The sequence below is a fragment of the Syngnathus typhle genome, linkage group LG20 (assembly GCF_033458585.1).
Source record: "Syngnathus typhle isolate RoL2023-S1 ecotype Sweden linkage group LG20, RoL_Styp_1.0, whole genome shotgun sequence".
In the NCBI taxonomy this organism is placed as follows: Eukaryota; Metazoa; Chordata; class Actinopteri; order Syngnathiformes; family Syngnathidae; genus Syngnathus; species Syngnathus typhle.
This window is the reverse complement of record NC_083757.1, coordinates 8,174,358-8,189,709: the sequence shown is the minus strand read 5'-3', so window position 1 is coordinate 8,189,709 and position 15,352 is coordinate 8,174,358. Positions and strand designations below refer to the sequence as shown.

The 15,352-nt window shown below is 44.3% G+C and overlaps 3 protein-coding genes across 5 annotated transcripts; 2 read left to right on the top strand and 1 right to left on the bottom strand.

The window, feature by feature from the left end:
* Positions 1-652: 652 nt before the first annotated feature.
* On the top strand, positions 653-8,012 carry tpd52 (tumor protein D52). 3 transcript variants are annotated; one of them, XM_061266660.1, is made up of 7 exons: positions 653-860; positions 3,155-3,297; positions 3,367-3,515; positions 3,627-3,728; positions 4,363-4,404; positions 6,547-6,595; positions 6,673-8,012. In XM_061266660.1, the coding sequence occupies exons 1-7, from the start codon at positions 842-844 to the stop codon at positions 6,775-6,777; spliced, it is 609 nt and encodes a 202-aa protein (XP_061122644.1). In that variant the 5' UTR covers positions 653-841; the 3' UTR covers positions 6,778-8,012. The 3 variants fall into 3 exon arrangements, with proteins under 3 accessions (XP_061122644.1, XP_061122645.1, XP_061122646.1); XM_061266661.1 differs by lacking the exon at positions 4,363-4,404 and having other exon boundaries at positions 655-860; XM_061266662.1 differs by lacking the exons at positions 4,363-4,404; positions 6,547-6,595; positions 6,673-8,012 and having other exon boundaries at positions 655-860; positions 3,627-3,732.
* On the bottom strand, positions 7,396-12,201 carry gmnn (geminin DNA replication inhibitor). The gene is made up of 7 exons (XM_061266659.1): positions 12,050-12,201; positions 11,754-11,855; positions 9,541-9,642; positions 9,298-9,442; positions 9,151-9,233; positions 8,736-8,846; positions 7,396-8,643 (listed from the first exon to the last, which is right to left on the bottom strand). The coding sequence occupies exons 2-7, from the start codon at positions 11,820-11,822 to the stop codon at positions 8,461-8,463; spliced, it is 693 nt and encodes a 230-aa protein (XP_061122643.1). The 5' UTR covers positions 11,823-11,855; positions 12,050-12,201; the 3' UTR covers positions 7,396-8,460.
* A 32-nt stretch (positions 12,202-12,233) lies between these two features.
* Positions 12,234-15,266, top strand: lg20h6orf62 (linkage group 20 C6orf62 homolog). The gene is made up of 5 exons (XM_061266658.1): positions 12,234-13,558; positions 13,633-13,809; positions 13,992-14,117; positions 14,270-14,404; positions 14,489-15,266. The coding sequence occupies exons 1-5, from the start codon at positions 13,430-13,432 to the stop codon at positions 14,612-14,614; spliced, it is 693 nt and encodes a 230-aa protein (XP_061122642.1). The 5' UTR covers positions 12,234-13,429; the 3' UTR covers positions 14,615-15,266.
* Positions 15,267-15,352: the final 86 nt, after the last annotated feature.

The window sequence follows — 15,352 nt, the reverse complement described above, 5'->3', positions numbered from 1 at the left end:
TGGGGATGTGTCACACTTGCGTAGTGGCTGAGTGACGGCCCTGCAGGTGCATCTTGTTCTTGCACTGTTGGCTCACTCTTACCACTCCCATTAAAATATGCAGCGCGTGTTAAAATTATTTTAGAAGCGTAACGTGTGACAAGGAAGTGGTTCTTGAAACCTAGTAGGAAAGAGGTCGGTCAGTCATGCAGGCCCACTGGGTGAGAGGCCTGGTCCAAAGATCCGCCACAATAATATATTTCACCTACACAGAATCATTTTATTTACTACTTTTAATAAACGTTATTGTCAGCCAGTGACATTTATTTATTATTATTTTTTAATATCAATAAAGTTGGTTTTATAATTTATATTTTATATCCCTAATATAGTGAATTTGTGTTTTTAGGTGCCTTTCGGAATGTTCCAATACACAAAGCATGAACCCATGTATTTAAATGTACGGAATACGCGTCAATTTGGCATCGTGTACATTTGATGTTACATTCATCACCTGGTCACCAGTAAATGCTTCAATAAAGAATTCCGCCGTTATTTTTGACAGAAAGACTTCAACCGAAATGCGTTGTTTATTGCGCATGCGTGGTGTTAGCGGCGTTGCTTTGACACCCACGTGCTCACCTCTGTTTACACTTGTACGTGATGACGTAAGAGCTATCCGCCCCCACGACATGAATGGCACCCAGTCAGAGGCAAGAAGGCAGAGACCAGGAAGAGAAGATGACGAAGAAAAAGAACTTCAGTTTCAACACAGAAAAAGCCACCTGTGTCCGTGATTGGATCTAAGAGCACCATACACACACACACACACACACCATAGCATCCACGCCAAGACGCATTTATGGACAACAACGAGAAAGGTAATCAATTTCTTTTCAATGTCTCGCTCATGCTTTGGGTTGCTGTCGAGTTTAAAAAACGAGAAAGAACGAAACTTCAGCTTCAGGCAAGCGAACCAACTTGCTTTGCTCCCCAATTTTACGTTGACGCCCCAAAGTGAATAAGATGTTCATTTGTGGATTTTAAATGACAAGAAAATTTAACGCGGAAGTGGACGTGTCCGTGTGTGAACGAAGAACTCTCTTGGCCCAATTAACCACAAAAAAAAAAAAAAGAGCTCCAATAATGGTTTTAAACGCCACGTGTACAGCGTGTTTATAACATACTTCTATTTTAAATGTGTTTTTCTCGACCGGGTATATAATCTTTGAGAGGCCAAACAGTGTCGAGTGCGCATGTCAGTAAATAAAAGCAGGAAGTCAAGTGGCACAAGCATGCCAAATGTATTTTGTCATACACATAACAGAAATAAAGTTGCCTTACCTTACAGTGCTATGCATAATGAATAGTTTGCGTTTCAGCACACAAAGTGTTGAGTAGATTATGCGCGAGTACACTTTATGTTGAGCATTTTGTTAGTACCATGTGCTGTCAGTTTTAAATAGAACAAATCAAACCTCAGATTAAGTGCTGTAAAAGGCGCAAAATGTTCATAATAATGATTAACTGTTCTGACCTTTTTCTGGATCATAGTTCAGAATGGACCTTCAGAGGTCTAACACCACTTCCAACAGAAATTCTTAGGTCTTTTTGCAGCTAAATGTTTGTAGCTAAGTGTAAATGATGCTGCAATCCATCTGTTTTGTAGCCTCGCAAGCGGACAATTTAATGAGCTACCTTCTATTTGTAGGCGAACGCAACAACGAAGGTGTACATTAATCCTTTTATAGGCGCTTTGTTGTCATGGCAACAGATTTCCCATCCAGCCTCAGCCTGGAGACGCTGGCCGGTATTGTTTTTCTTCTCTTAGCATCCTTTGTATGCGATCGATCATTAACAGGGTGGTGGATTGCTTGTGAATTGATTTGCATCAGCATACATTCACAAGGCAGCAGCACCTGAGATGTCATCATATTTGACCAATTTAGCAGGTTTTTCATGTGAGCAAAGATATCTCTGCGCTTGTTCAGGGACCCCGCAGCCACTTTTCATAGGAAAGAGTTTGGCACGGTGGGCCTTCGCCACCCCGTGATTTTGGTTTTCAGAGGCCATCATGTGATACGCTATGCAGCAAAAATTACGCTAATTGATTTGATACTGCGACCCATCAAGCCGCTCAAATGGACACTTCTTCTCATTTGGTAGAAGGGGACATAAGCAACAGGGTCTGGTTTTCATAAAAGCATTAACCATGTACGTAATGAGTTTGTGTCTTTTGCATGTTTTTTTCTTAACAGTGAATTGTTTTGGAATCAAACTAAAATAAAGTAAAACTATTTAGCCTTCCCCCAGTTACCTGATGCATGTTATTTATAAACATTCACCAGCGTACAAATATTGACAATTATCGGAGTCGGAGTCAGAGTCGGAGTAGAAAATAAATCAAATTTACATACATTTGACGACCCTTGGAAGATCTGATCAAAACTTTACTGAACAGACAAACTTACATACATTAGACCCCTTGGAAGATCTGATCGAAACTTAACGGAACAGACAAACACGCAATGTCTTGATGCTTTTAGAAAACATTTTAACAGTCATACATATATAATAACAAAATGGATCTTCGAAAAAAAATATCTTGACTCCTACACTGATGCTCTTCTGGAGGGTCTTGTCTTATTATTCAAGCCGCCTCTCACACACACACATGCACACATTCATTATGAGCACACACAATTCCCGCCGCAACCCCTCGGGCGTCCATCGCGGCCCCCAACCCAAGACAGCCCCCTGCCCGGATTAAACGCCGGCCGGGCTGTAATCTGGGACACGGCGGACTACGCTTTCGCTTGTCTCACGTGACGCATGAAGGGGAGCGCCAGGACGGGTGGTGGGGGTGGTAGGGGTCACGCAACAACCTCGCAGTGCTTTCTGACGAGTGCAAAGGACGACATCCCTAATGTGGAAGAGGAACGCGGCGGGTCACGTGCACGCGATGGTGGCGGGCTGGGACGACACGGACGAGTACTGCTTGCCCTTCGACTTTTTGTATTATTGATGCGCTGCTGCTCCCATTGCTATCAGAGTGCTGGAACGCTCGGCTTCCATTACGCTAGTCGATACTCACCGCCACGACTGCCCTCCGTCGCCACCCGATGGCCACCCAAACTGTCAAGCAAAAGCAATTGAGCATTTGCGGACCTTTCAGGCTCGCAGCAGCATCTGGATCCAGCGGCCGAGGTGGGTCAGGAAGCAGCTGAGGTGGGTCAGGACGCGGCATTGAGCGCGGAAGCCCCACCGCCCACCATGACAGAGGAGGAACGCCAGGAGCTACAAGTGGAGCTGTTGAGGGTTAGTGCTGTCCTCATTTGGTGCTCCTGCTCGAGTCTCGCAATGTTCCAACTGAGGTTGCGCCTGCAGGTGGAGGACGAGATCCTGACACTGTCTCAGGTTCTGGCGGCGAAAGAGAGGCAGGTGGCCGACATCAAGAGGAAGCTGGGGGTCACGCCGCTCAGCGAGCTCAAGCAGAACTTCACCAGAACCTGGCAGGAGGTCACCACCTCTTCGGCGTATGTCCTGCACTTCCTCTTTCCTTTGGTCCGCTGAACCGGACTAGACTGCAAGGTCACCCACCAACAAACGAACTCACTGACTGACCAGCCTTTGGCTGCTCTTCTCAGGTACAGGAGGACGTCGGAGACGCTGTCACACGCTGGCCTGAAGGCCACATCAGCCTTCTCCAACATGAGTCTGGCCATCAGCCGTAAACTGGATGACGTCAGGTGAGCCATGAGCGCACGCAACTGCATGTGGCAGGAGACCTTGAAACAAAATATGACTGGCATAACCTAAATGGACAAGCAACTCATCTAATAACAACTAACTAATAACAAGCATGTATGAACTGAGATGGTTGTGGTTGCTAAACTCTTTACTCATCTTGAGGCGACGGTGGCTGATGGAGGCACGACGTCTGTTAATTAGCGCAGTGGGCTCTATTGGTTGTCATTTATTAAACCAAAGCTCCTGGACTCTCGCTAATTGTTTCCGGCTTAATCCGACAGTCGGGACCCACTAACCTCGAGACCCCCACAGCCCCACTCAAAATCCCCTTCCCAAGCGAGAATGCTAATCCAACCTCTCCGCTGTCATCCTTCCTTCGTGGATTATTAGCAAACTGCAAACAAGATTGACGGGCTCCTTAACCTTGTGCAAGCGCCTGACGGGTTGTGTGTGTTTTTCGTGGTGGACACAAAACCCCGGGCCCCCCAAAACACAAAGCAACATCAACAAGCTCACCCTCAATCAGGTTTAACGGGTCATAGCGGGATGGGTGTGTACACGTGTGCCGACTGCTATTCTGAAACGACCTCTAACTGACTCCCACCCCCTCTTCTTCTTAACGCTGCTGAGTAGCAAGCGCTCTTTGCAGCACTCGGCTAGCATGCCTGTCATGAGGTAAGAAGGTCGCCGTTGTGTCCGCCGCACATTTTAGGCAAGTTTTTCTCCCAAGTTGCATCAAACTTTACATTTGAATTTGTCATGTCAAGTAGAAAGTTGTACACACTGTTTTACCGTTCTTTTCCGTGTATAGTGCGCAAAATTTAACTCATTTATTGTCCTAAAATCTGGGGTGCGCATTATACATGGGTACAGAATTTTTTTTAATTTTTTTATTTTTATTTTTATTTTTTATTTTTTATTTTTTTAAGTCCCAATGATCGTCACACACGCAGGGAGGCAATGGGTCCCATTTTTATAGTCTTTGGTATGCTCTTAACTAGGCTGGATGTGATTTTTTTTTGTTGGCGTTGATTTCTCCGACTGCCCATAAACGCACCACCGCGCTCCGTGCGCGCACGGGAAAGAGGCGGCTCTGTATGGGAGAGACGTTGAAGAGGAATAAAAACACCCTTGGAAACCAAAACTTGCCCCTCGTCGTGACTCGGAGCCCCAACAAATGTTTCGGATTTGTGTAGGGTACATTGTGACAGACAGCAAACGAGCAGGTGATCGTGCAAGCCTTGTCTGATACGAGAGCATTGCGGTCGCATGGAGCGTGTTTGAAGTGAACAGCAGAGAAGAAAGGAACAAGGCAAAGTGTTGTGAAATAAAATATTACCTGTAATACGGATTTAGGTAGAGAACTGAACTCTCGCTCTTTATAGTATAGCTGACGTCACTTGCGCATCTGTAATGGCGGCCTCCGTATAATATCCGGTTTGCGTGTGTGCGCGTGTGCGTGTGTGCCCGTGTGTGCGAGAGCGAGAGAGAGAGAGAGAGAGGGCGAGAGAGAACGCTCAACCGTAGGGCGCCGCCGACCGCCCAACTGCACCGCGCTGGTCGATTATTGTGACAGAGCCGTCGCTGAAATTTAGAAGATATTTTTAAAGTCCTGATGTACTTTCTAAAATTTAAGTGGACCTCAGTGCGCACTGCGCAGGGAGCTTAATTTGGTGCAGCGCGCCGGGCGCTCACTGTCGCATTGCTTAAAGAGCGCCTTTGTGTTTTAGGATGAACAGCAGAGACCAAAGGAACAAGGCAAAGTGTTGTGAAATAAAATATTACCTGTAATACGCATTTTGTTATTTGCTGATTGAAACTGCTCATTAAACTGTGAATTGAAACTAATAGGAAGAAAACAACTCTCGCTCTTTATATAGCTGACGTGTCTTGCGCATCCGTTCTGTGCATTTTATTTCACAACACTTTGCCTTGTTCCTTTCTTCTCTGCTGTTCACTTCAAACACGCTCCATGCGACCGCAATGCTCTCGTATCAGACAAGGCTTGCTCGATCACCTGCTCGTTTGCTGTCTGTCACAATGTACCCTACACAAATCCGAAACATTTGTTGCAGCTCCGAGTCACGACGAGGGGCAAGTTTTGGTTTCCAAGGGTGTTTTTATTCCTCTTCAACGTCTCTCCCATACAGAGCCGCCTCTTTCCCGTGCGCGCACGGAGCGCGGTGGTGCGTTTACGGGCAGTCGGAGAAATCAACGCCAACAAAAAATATTACATCCAGCCTAGTTAAGACCATACCAAAGACTATAAAAATGGGACCCATTGCCTCCCTGTGTGTGTGACGATCATTGGGACTTAAAAAAGAAAATTTTTTTTTAAAAAGAATTCATAAAAATTGGGTGCGTATTATACATGGGTACAAGCTTTTTTCCAGCATCAGCATGCCATTTTTAGGGTGCGTATTATACATGAGGGCGCACTATACACGGAAAAAAACGGTAACTTTTTTTTAACTACTGGGACAAATTGTTGAGGATATACAAACGTACTGTATCTGCTATATTATATATTATATTTTAAGCAGTAACTAGTTTTTAAAGTTGTTTTTAGAAAATAATTTCAACAGAAACAGTTACAATTAGCAGGGTTTATTTTACCAAAATGTCATAATTTTTCTTAATAAATAACTAATGGTACAAAATATCAATTTCTTTCCATAAAAATTCCAAGTTTGAAGTGCATTTTTTCAAATGCAGTGTTTATTTTACTCTGCTATATTGTTGTAATAAATGTGCATGTGATTTTCTTTGACATCAAACATATCACCTTCTTACGAATTCCGGAATTTCTATTCCCAGGAACGCTCCCTCATTCAAGTCATATGAGGAGAAAGTGGGAACATGGAAGGTATATATTAAAAAAAGAAAATCCTGAAAAAAAGAGCAATGACATTAGAGAATCTCCAAATCCATTTCCTGTTTCAGAACATGAGTCCGTCGGAAATGGACGGCGGCGAGCAGATGAATGTTCCCGACGCAGAGGCTCAGCACCAGGACACGCCCACCAACCTAGACGCACCCTTGCACTGACCCCCAACCTTTGACCCTCCCATAATGTCCTTCTACAAGTCTTTAAACATATTGGCAACCTGACCATTAGAACTGTGCAACCTCTTGACATCACATTTTGTGTCACGCGCCCACTCACCTTAACACCCCCCCCCACACACACACACACGTATAGCATTTTCGCATCATCATGGCTTTTGTCAAACTAATTAAAGAAAAATTGAACTGCAACAGCTGTTTTAATTAACTTCAAAGCAGAAAAATACTACAAAATTCCGTTGATTATAAAATGTATACAAATTATTCATGCCAACAAACTGCTTTACTTGTTTAATTCTAAAGTAGTTTTTTTTCATAGCGTCTGTCTTTAACGTAAACACAAGTACCAGAATTAAAAATGACTGGTGAATTTGGTGATCATGAGAAAATGCATATTAACTGCAGTTCACGATTTGAGCACAAGATGGTACTAGATGTGGAACATTACATTTGACATGAGGAACATTACATACGCACAGCTACGACGGTTTTATCCTCATAATGGACATTTGTGATCCCATGACTTTCGATAATAAGCAATCTAATCTATGTTTAAGAAATGATTTCCCCCGGGGTTAAGGGACTTTTTTGCCGAAAGAACGTGCACTCTTACGTGCTGATGGAAATTGCTCGCTTCCACACTACGAAAAGAGGGCAGAGTTTATGCCTTCTCTGTCATTTTGTCATGCTATTATCGTCTGTTGAAATGGGATCATACTGCGTGAGAAAACAAAAATAGATCAGGTTGAGGGAAAATAGGCTCCCAATGAGGCAGAAAACGTGCAGTCTTCTGCCTGTGGCGTCGGCAGTTTCACGCAAATGTCAACCTTACTGCTATGCGATAAGTGGGTCGGAAAATATTCAAATTAGTCGCTATATTTTTAACCACTGAAGAGGGAGCAACAGCGATGTCTAAATACTCTGATTAATTTATGCACAGTTATTCAATCAGGACACTGATACAGCTTGGAAACTTTTCCATTACACAAGGCAGAGCTCATTAACGTCTTGACACATTGATACATTCAGTAGATAAGACATTTTTATGACCATACGTTTTCCCTTCTTTTTCCCTCCCATATTCCTGCTTGCGGAAAGTATAAAACCTTCTGATCTGGAGTCTGACCTGGTTGTTTTTCATTTGTTGACGTGCATCGTGTACTGACTGCCATGAGACAACCCAAGATCGTGCAAATAAAGAACCAACTATTACTCCACATCTTCGTTTTCCTTGCTCAACAACAGACATCTTGAACAAAACACCACACCACTCTGAATTGAGCCCGGTTTTTGCTCATTTTCATATTTGGAAAACAATTGCTCAAACACAACATGCTAGCGTGCAAGTATCAGTGTCATGTCAAATTGCCACCATACGACCGCAGCAAACAGTCCAAACCACTGTCAAAAACTTGACCTTTGCAGATGTGTAGAACATGACATTAGACGGTGTGTAAAACATTTATTTTAAAATACAGCATGTACATCAAAACATTCAAGTGCCCCCCAGCAAATGAAAAAAAAAAAAAAAAAAAGTAGTGATTTGCTCTTGGAGGACGCCACTCCTACGGACTTTCAACAGTTTTAAAATTCATTTCAATTGGAGAAAAGAAATACTTTATTTGGAGCCATTTTGGACATGCCTCTCATATACCTTGGGTAGAGTTAATGCTGCTGCTGCTCTTCATTCACATCATCTGAAGTTTGTTCCTCTGCCTCAATATGACTGTAATCTTCATGTTCCTTACCATCATCTTCATCTTCTGCCACATCACGTTGCCCTTGTTCTTCATTCAGTGCAAGGCCCTTCAGTTCCTCCAGGTTGTCTGGTCCCTTGCCAGTCAGCCTCTGAACAGAAACTAGCGGCTTTAGTTGCGACCCTGACAAGGAAGCACTCATGAACATTCAGCAGAGCGCATCATATCGCGTCGAGCGCATACCTCAATCATGTCGGCCATGTACTGGACGTGATCGGCCAGCTCGCGAAGCTCCTCATTGTTGCTCTTCAGCTGAGCAATTTGCTCATCTTTGGCCTCAATGTCTTTGTGCAGCTGGTTGGTTTTCAAAGCGGTTGATTAAAAAATGCGGGCGGGAATGGGCAAGTCGGCCTCAACTTGATTTATGAAAAATGGACTTCCTTAAGTGTCATTCAAGCGCTGGCTTGCGTTTACAAAAAAGAAAAAGGCATTAATTAAAAAGAAAAATACATATACAACATGTATATGTATATGGGGGGGGGGGGGTGTAAAAAGTAGGTAAATAATCCCACCCTGAAACTGAATTATTCCCCCATAAGTGTGCATGTAATAGTTCCTCGGCTCCACTGGCCAACTAAACATTAGCACTTTAACTCACCTTCTCATTCTCCTGTAGAACATCAAACAAAGCCTTGCGACGCTCTTCTGCCATTTCCTTCCAGTAAGCAGGAGGAGGCGTTTCTACAAAAACAACAAAGAGTTAGCTCAAGTAGAGGAAATATTAGCAGAAAAAATGTCATCTTGCCTTTGATCATAAGCTCGTAGGCATCATCGTTCAAAGCAGAAACCTCTTCAGTCTGTGTTGACTTCACTTCCACCTTCACCCTTTTCAAACCTCTGCTTTGCTGGTCAAGCCACTGTTTGCGTTTGGGGATGGCACCCTTTCCCGCCTGGAACCACAGAAACGCCCAAATTCACTTTTTGTCTTAAATGAAAAAAAAAACCAACAACTTCAAACTAATTTACTAGAAAAAGAAAAAACAGTCACCTGAGTCGACTTTCCCAAATCACTGTTGACTGACAAGGGCTGGAGGACTTGCAACTTTGTCCTGGAAGAACTCGAGGACTCAGGCGCTTGCGAGAAAAAGCTCTGAAAGAGCAATGTCAGGTGAAATATGACAAAGATGACTAGTTAATTGATACAAACTGTCATTTTAAACCTATTCCAATTGGGGTGAAAGTAAATTACAAAGTTATTTAGAAAATTGGCTATTACCTTCCTAAGAGTTTTTTATTTTAAGTCCAATGATTGAAAAAAGCCAATGAATGTTTGTTTTGAGGCCAAACATGCCAACCTTTAAGTTGGTTATTTAACATAGCGTATTATCTGCACCATAAGGCGCTACGGGTTAAAAGGCGCGCACAATTGCGGGGTCTATTTTGTATTTAATCCAAACATGGGGCGCACCGCATTATAGGGCGCTTGCATGCCATGACTTACGGTAAACAAAAAAGTCACGTAAGCAAGACAGTGAGTTTGGTTGTACTTTATTCTGCTGTTTAACCATGTACTCGACTGTACTCACATTATTGTTACCGTGTTTTCACGACCATAAGTCGCACATAAAAGCCTTTAATTTTCTCAAAAAACGAAAGTGCGCCTTTTGTACACACACGTACGCGCGCGCACGCGCACGCGCACGCGCACGTACGCGCGCACACGCACGCGCGCACACGTACGCGCACGTACGCGCGCACACGCACGCCCGCACACGTACGCGCGAACGCGCCCGTACGCGCACGCGTACGCGCGCGCGCACGTACACGTACACACGCACGTACGCACACGTACGTACGCACGTCGTACACACACACACACACGTACGCGCACGCACACACGTACACACACGTACGCGCACGCATACACACACACGTACATACGTACACACACACGCGCACACACACACGCACACACACACGTACACACGCATATACATATACACACACATACATACACGCATATATACATACACGCATATACATACACGCTAGGGGTGTAAATCGCGGGTTTTGTCACGATACGATATAATATCGATACAAAGAACTACGATACGATATTTGCCGATATGCTTATTTTAACACTGAACTTCGATGTCGTGTTTTTTCTTTAAATGTGCGGCGAGATTTGTGGTCCCTGAATATTTGATCACCGCATGGCAGGATTTACAAACTGCACGTGTCTTGTCCGTTGAGCCATCTTTTCTTTGGAATCCAAAGTGCTTCCAAACGAATGACTTGAAGCCTAAAGGGGAGCAAATTTCCTCGTCTTTTTGGACACTAGCCATAGCAGCAGCCCAGGAGCCGCGTACTAGTTGTCGACTGCCCTTTCACGTGCCTGCTCTGCTCACAACACAACGCCGCGCACTGCTCCCGGAAAGAGGAAGCAAGCAACAATGAACTGGATTTCAAAATAAAGTCGCGTCTAATGTCCGAGGTCAAACACGGCGATATAAATCGATGTTTACGTTTAGCATCGATGCCAATAAATCGTAGAGCATTATATTGATTAATCGATGTGTATCGATGAATCGTTACACACCTAATATATACACACACACACACACACACATATATATATATATATACATATACATATATACACACACATATATATATACACATATTCAAATAGACAGTTCTTGATTGACTTACACCAGCCATTAGGGACAGTACTCATCTGAAATAAGTACAGGTGTTACCAATAAGATTTGTACTTACCGACTACTGATTTTAATCACTCAAGAGAAAATTCAACAGATTTGCAGATATCAGGAATCCTTTTAAACGCCAATATGTTGCCCTCAAATGCACTCTTTAACACACAGGTGTCAAACACAAGACCCGGGGGCCAGCTACGGCCCACCACATCATTTTATGTGGCCCGCATAGACAAATTGTGCATCAAATTCATGTCATTACTAGAATTGCAAATTGTCTTCACTTTTAATCTATTTTTTTTTATATTTGACCAGTTTTTACTCGTCTGATTTGAAAACAAGTTATTTGTCAGTTTGTTTTGTAGCTTTTACTGTACATAATGAGGTGTTCATAAATTTATTTGGGTTAACAGTCATAATGGCCCTCCGAAAGAAGCTATGACTACAACGCAGCCCGCGATAAAAATGAGTTTGACACCTGCTTTAACAGCTTCTGCACCCCCCATATAAAACAACCCCAGAATGTCTAGCTTTTTTTCCTCACCTTGACGCCCACTTTTGCGTTCTCGTTGTTCTTAGCTCGGCCATGTCTCACTTTGGCACGGAAACTCATCTTGCAGTCCTTAAATCCGCCGTGAAAGTGACACTGCAGATTTAAAACGGAGAACAAAACCAACTAAATGTCGGCAGCATGGTATCCTAGCAAAGGCAGCGTCAATTTAAAGCAACTTTAGGCCGTCTAGCAAGACTACGGTCTGCTAACGAGCGGAAACGTGACAACCAGCCACTGAATAGTGCTGTAAATATGATTTAAATCGAGCCACGTAATTGTCAGCTTACCGTTAAAAGGTGCAAAAGTTAACAAAGGAAATGCTTCGTGTGCAGAAAGGCTCGCGCCACTGGTTTAAGGACGCTCGCGAGGGGTCACGTGACAAACTCGCCCACAATTGGCCCCGCCCTGTCGTTCGACGTCACGTCGCGTTGTGTGCGTGACGCGTCAAACAAACGTCACGTGTTTGTCCGGCAGCCATTTTGGAGAAGCTTTCCGACACAGGAGGGCTTCGCAAAATTTAGGGTTTTTTGTGGCCGTCATTAATCCGACCGAAAAAGGGCGACGTACCGAGTGTGTGCGAAAAAAACAAAACCGCTGGAGGCGAAATAATGGGCCCGCCGCCGGGAGACAGACCGCGCCGCACGTCGACTGAAAGAACGGGGGAGTTCAGCTGGACCGTCGATTTATCTTGACATGGCATGCGGCAGCATATAGGGCAACGACGGACGGAGGAAAAGATCCACAAGCTCTTAAAAGACGCGACACAAGACGTGGGGTTATTTTAGTTTACCGATTAAAATAAGCAATCCCTACCGAGTTGTTGATGTCGCGATCTAAACTTGACTAGGGAGACGAAATGTCGAGCTCACGCGCTAGCTGCCTGTTAGCTTTTTAGCATCGCGCAATACTGGCGAGGACATGTAAAGAAAGATGACCGAATCGTAATCAAGAAGCTTTCCCCTTCCTGAAAAAAAGAAAAAGTAACTCGGGCCCGTTCGGAAATAAAATGTAGCTTTGATCGCTGTTTAGTCAACTCTTAGCCTGCTAGCTCGATTTAGCTAGAGTGCTAAAAATACAGCATGAGCAGCAGCAGCACGAGGACTTGCAGGAGCAAGTAGGCCGCAAGCCATAAAGCGGCAAGGAAAATGTCAGACAGCCTTAGTCGTCTTGTTCCCATCCATGTGTGCCAACGTCTCCCTGCCTTGCTCGTCCGTATTTCCGGTCCAGTACACTCAGCTATGGATGAGGCGCTTTGAACCTACCCCGAATCTTAGCCCGCTAGCCCTCCATTTCACCTAGCGCCGCTATGGGGCTTTACTCTAGAAAGTAATACTTCTAATAACCAGCCACATTTTCACTCTTGTTTTATTTTCAAATCTGCTGAGAAAACCTGTAGACAGCTGTCTTCGCATCTTAAAATGATGGATTTATGAATAACCAACAAGGTGATGTAGTCTTAGCGAAAGTCTCGTGCGAGAAACCTTGTACCCCTCAAAACCCACAGGAAAATGACTTGATATGGTGTTGTTTGGTTAGAAGACCTGTTTCGTTTTTTAGTCATCAAGTGGCAAGTGTACAGACGTGGTTAGCGCTCCATCAACTAGAAGCGCAACCCTAAAAATTAGTAGTCAAAAAGAGTCAAAAAGCAGACACCATCGCAACTGACCATGGGGGATCCAACCACGCGACGAAACCAAACCAGAAATCGTCTCCGCGCCCAACTGCGGAAGAAACGGGAATCGTTGGCCGATCAGTTCGATTTCAAGATTTACATCGCCTTTGTTTTCAAGGACAAGGTTGTTGTGCAGTCCAACCAAAACTGACCAAATGTTGACCATCACCTCATACGCTCATTTGGCTGTCTCGGCAGAAAAAGAAGTCGGCGCTCTTTGAGGTTGCTGAAGTGGTGCCGGTGATGACCAACAACTATGAGGAGGACATCCTGCGAGGCGTGCGGGATTCTCGCTACTCGCTGGAGAGTTCCATAGAGCTCCTACACAAGGATGTGGTGCAGCTCCACGCCCCCCGATACCAGTCCATGCGAAGGGTATGCTCATGAACGCGTGACGCCGCTTTTTATTCCGTGAAAGGGCGCCTTACCGCTTTACCATTAACCGTTCGATTTTTATCTTATTGAAACGAGACAATGTAAAAAAGAATTGATAGTCTACAAGCACGCGGTGCTGTGGTGGAATACATGCCTTAATGACGGCATTTTCTCTACATCAGGACGTGATTGGCTGCACACAGGAGATGGACTTCATTCTTTGGCCGCGCAACGACATTGACAAGATCGTCTGTCTGCTTTTCTCCAGGTGGAAGGGAGCCGACGACGAGCCCTTCAGGCCCATTCAGGTCAGAACCAGTGGCGGGAAAATACACTTTACATTTATAAAAGTATTTTGAACGAGTAGGAAAATAACACATTGACATCCATGCTAAGTGTTGAACTTGGATCCAGCTTGTCATGTCGTCGGGGCACTGTTAAATTCCCGTCATTGTTTCAGGCCAAGTTTGAGTTCCAGCACGGCGACTACGAGAAGCAGTGCTTGCATGCGCTCACTCGCAAGGACAAAGCTGGAATGATCATGAACAACCCCGCGCAGTCGGTCTTTCTCTTCATGGATAGACACCACCTACAGGTCAGACTCAGCTGCTAGCGTCAACAGGGCGATTGAACCTGTTTTTCAAGGCAGCCATTTTTTTTCCCATGCATGTTTTTGCAGACCGTTCAGAGCAGGGCGACGGTGCTGAAGCTGTGCAGCCTGTGTTTGCACCTTCCCCAGGACCAGCTGACCTGCTGGGGCGTGGGCGACGTCGAGGACCACCTCAGACCTTACATGCCTGACTAGGCTACTTCCCAAGGGCGGAAACGCCCTGAAAAAAAAAAACTCCACCTCTCGAACCTCCATCAATTGTCTTGCCTTCAGAAGCCATTTTGACCCCTTCTCCTCCCTCCCCCTCTCATTCCCACTCAGTCATCTATTTTGTTTTCCGGCAACCTGCACGAACATTCATTTGGAGCGATGGGTCGCTGTGGCAGTCACAGCGGCAGGCAGGAACTCTTCTTTTATGTTGGAAGAGAAACACGGACATATTTAACCTTTGTCACAGGAAAAAGTGTTTTTTTTTTTTTGTTTTATTTGTCGTTTCCGGGAAAACCAACTTTGGGGTGTAACACAATTGTAATATTGCGAACAATATGACGTTCAATCGTATGTGCCGATCGCTTCTTTTCTGGGCTGGAAATTTTACTTTTTGCGCGAGATTGTGTTATGCTGGAATCACTACTGATGTCTGATTTGGGATACACGCTCTTGAGAATAACTATGCAGCTAACTAAAGCAAACTAACTTTTTCTGTTTTGATTTGATCAAATTGCTTCTCACTTGTTTTTCATGTTCATGACAAGTGTGTCCTGTTGGAATTTTGAGGCTTTTTTTCCTTTTTGTTCTGTTGATCAATACTGCTGAGCATATATCAATAAAAATGGTCAATTCAAAATTGTCTTTTATTTCTTTTTTTTTATTGTTATTGTATTACTGACTTTTACAACTTAAAGCCTGTTATGCATAAATCTCAAAGGAGCC

Excerpts from the sequence above, each read along its gene's own strand:
- gmnn (XM_061266659.1), bottom strand. The coding sequence starts at position 11,822 with ATGAGTTTCCGTGCCAAAGTGAGACATGGCCGAGCTAAGAACAACGAG. Across the intron at positions 9,643-11,753 it reads ACGCAAAAGTGGGCGTCAAG|AGCTTTTTCTCGCAAGCGCC; the intron begins GTGAGGAAAAAA and ends TTGCTCTTTCAG. Across the intron at positions 9,443-9,540 it reads ATTTGGGAAAGTCGACTCAG|GCGGGAAAGGGTGCCATCCC; the intron begins GTGACTGTTTTT and ends CTGTGGTTCCAG.
- lg20h6orf62 (XM_061266658.1), top strand. The coding sequence starts at position 13,430 with ATGGGGGATCCAACCACGCGACGAAACCAAACCAGAAATCGTCTCCGC. Across the intron at positions 14,118-14,269 it reads AGCCCTTCAGGCCCATTCAG|GCCAAGTTTGAGTTCCAGCA; the intron begins GTCAGAACCAGT and ends TCATTGTTTCAG. Across the intron at positions 14,405-14,488 it reads TGGATAGACACCACCTACAG|ACCGTTCAGAGCAGGGCGAC; the intron begins GTCAGACTCAGC and ends ATGTTTTTGCAG.
- tpd52 (XM_061266660.1), top strand. Across the intron at positions 3,298-3,366 it reads TACAAGTGGAGCTGTTGAGG|GTGGAGGACGAGATCCTGAC; the intron begins GTTAGTGCTGTC and ends TTGCGCCTGCAG. Across the intron at positions 3,516-3,626 it reads GAGGTCACCACCTCTTCGGC|GTACAGGAGGACGTCGGAGA; the intron begins GTATGTCCTGCA and ends TGCTCTTCTCAG.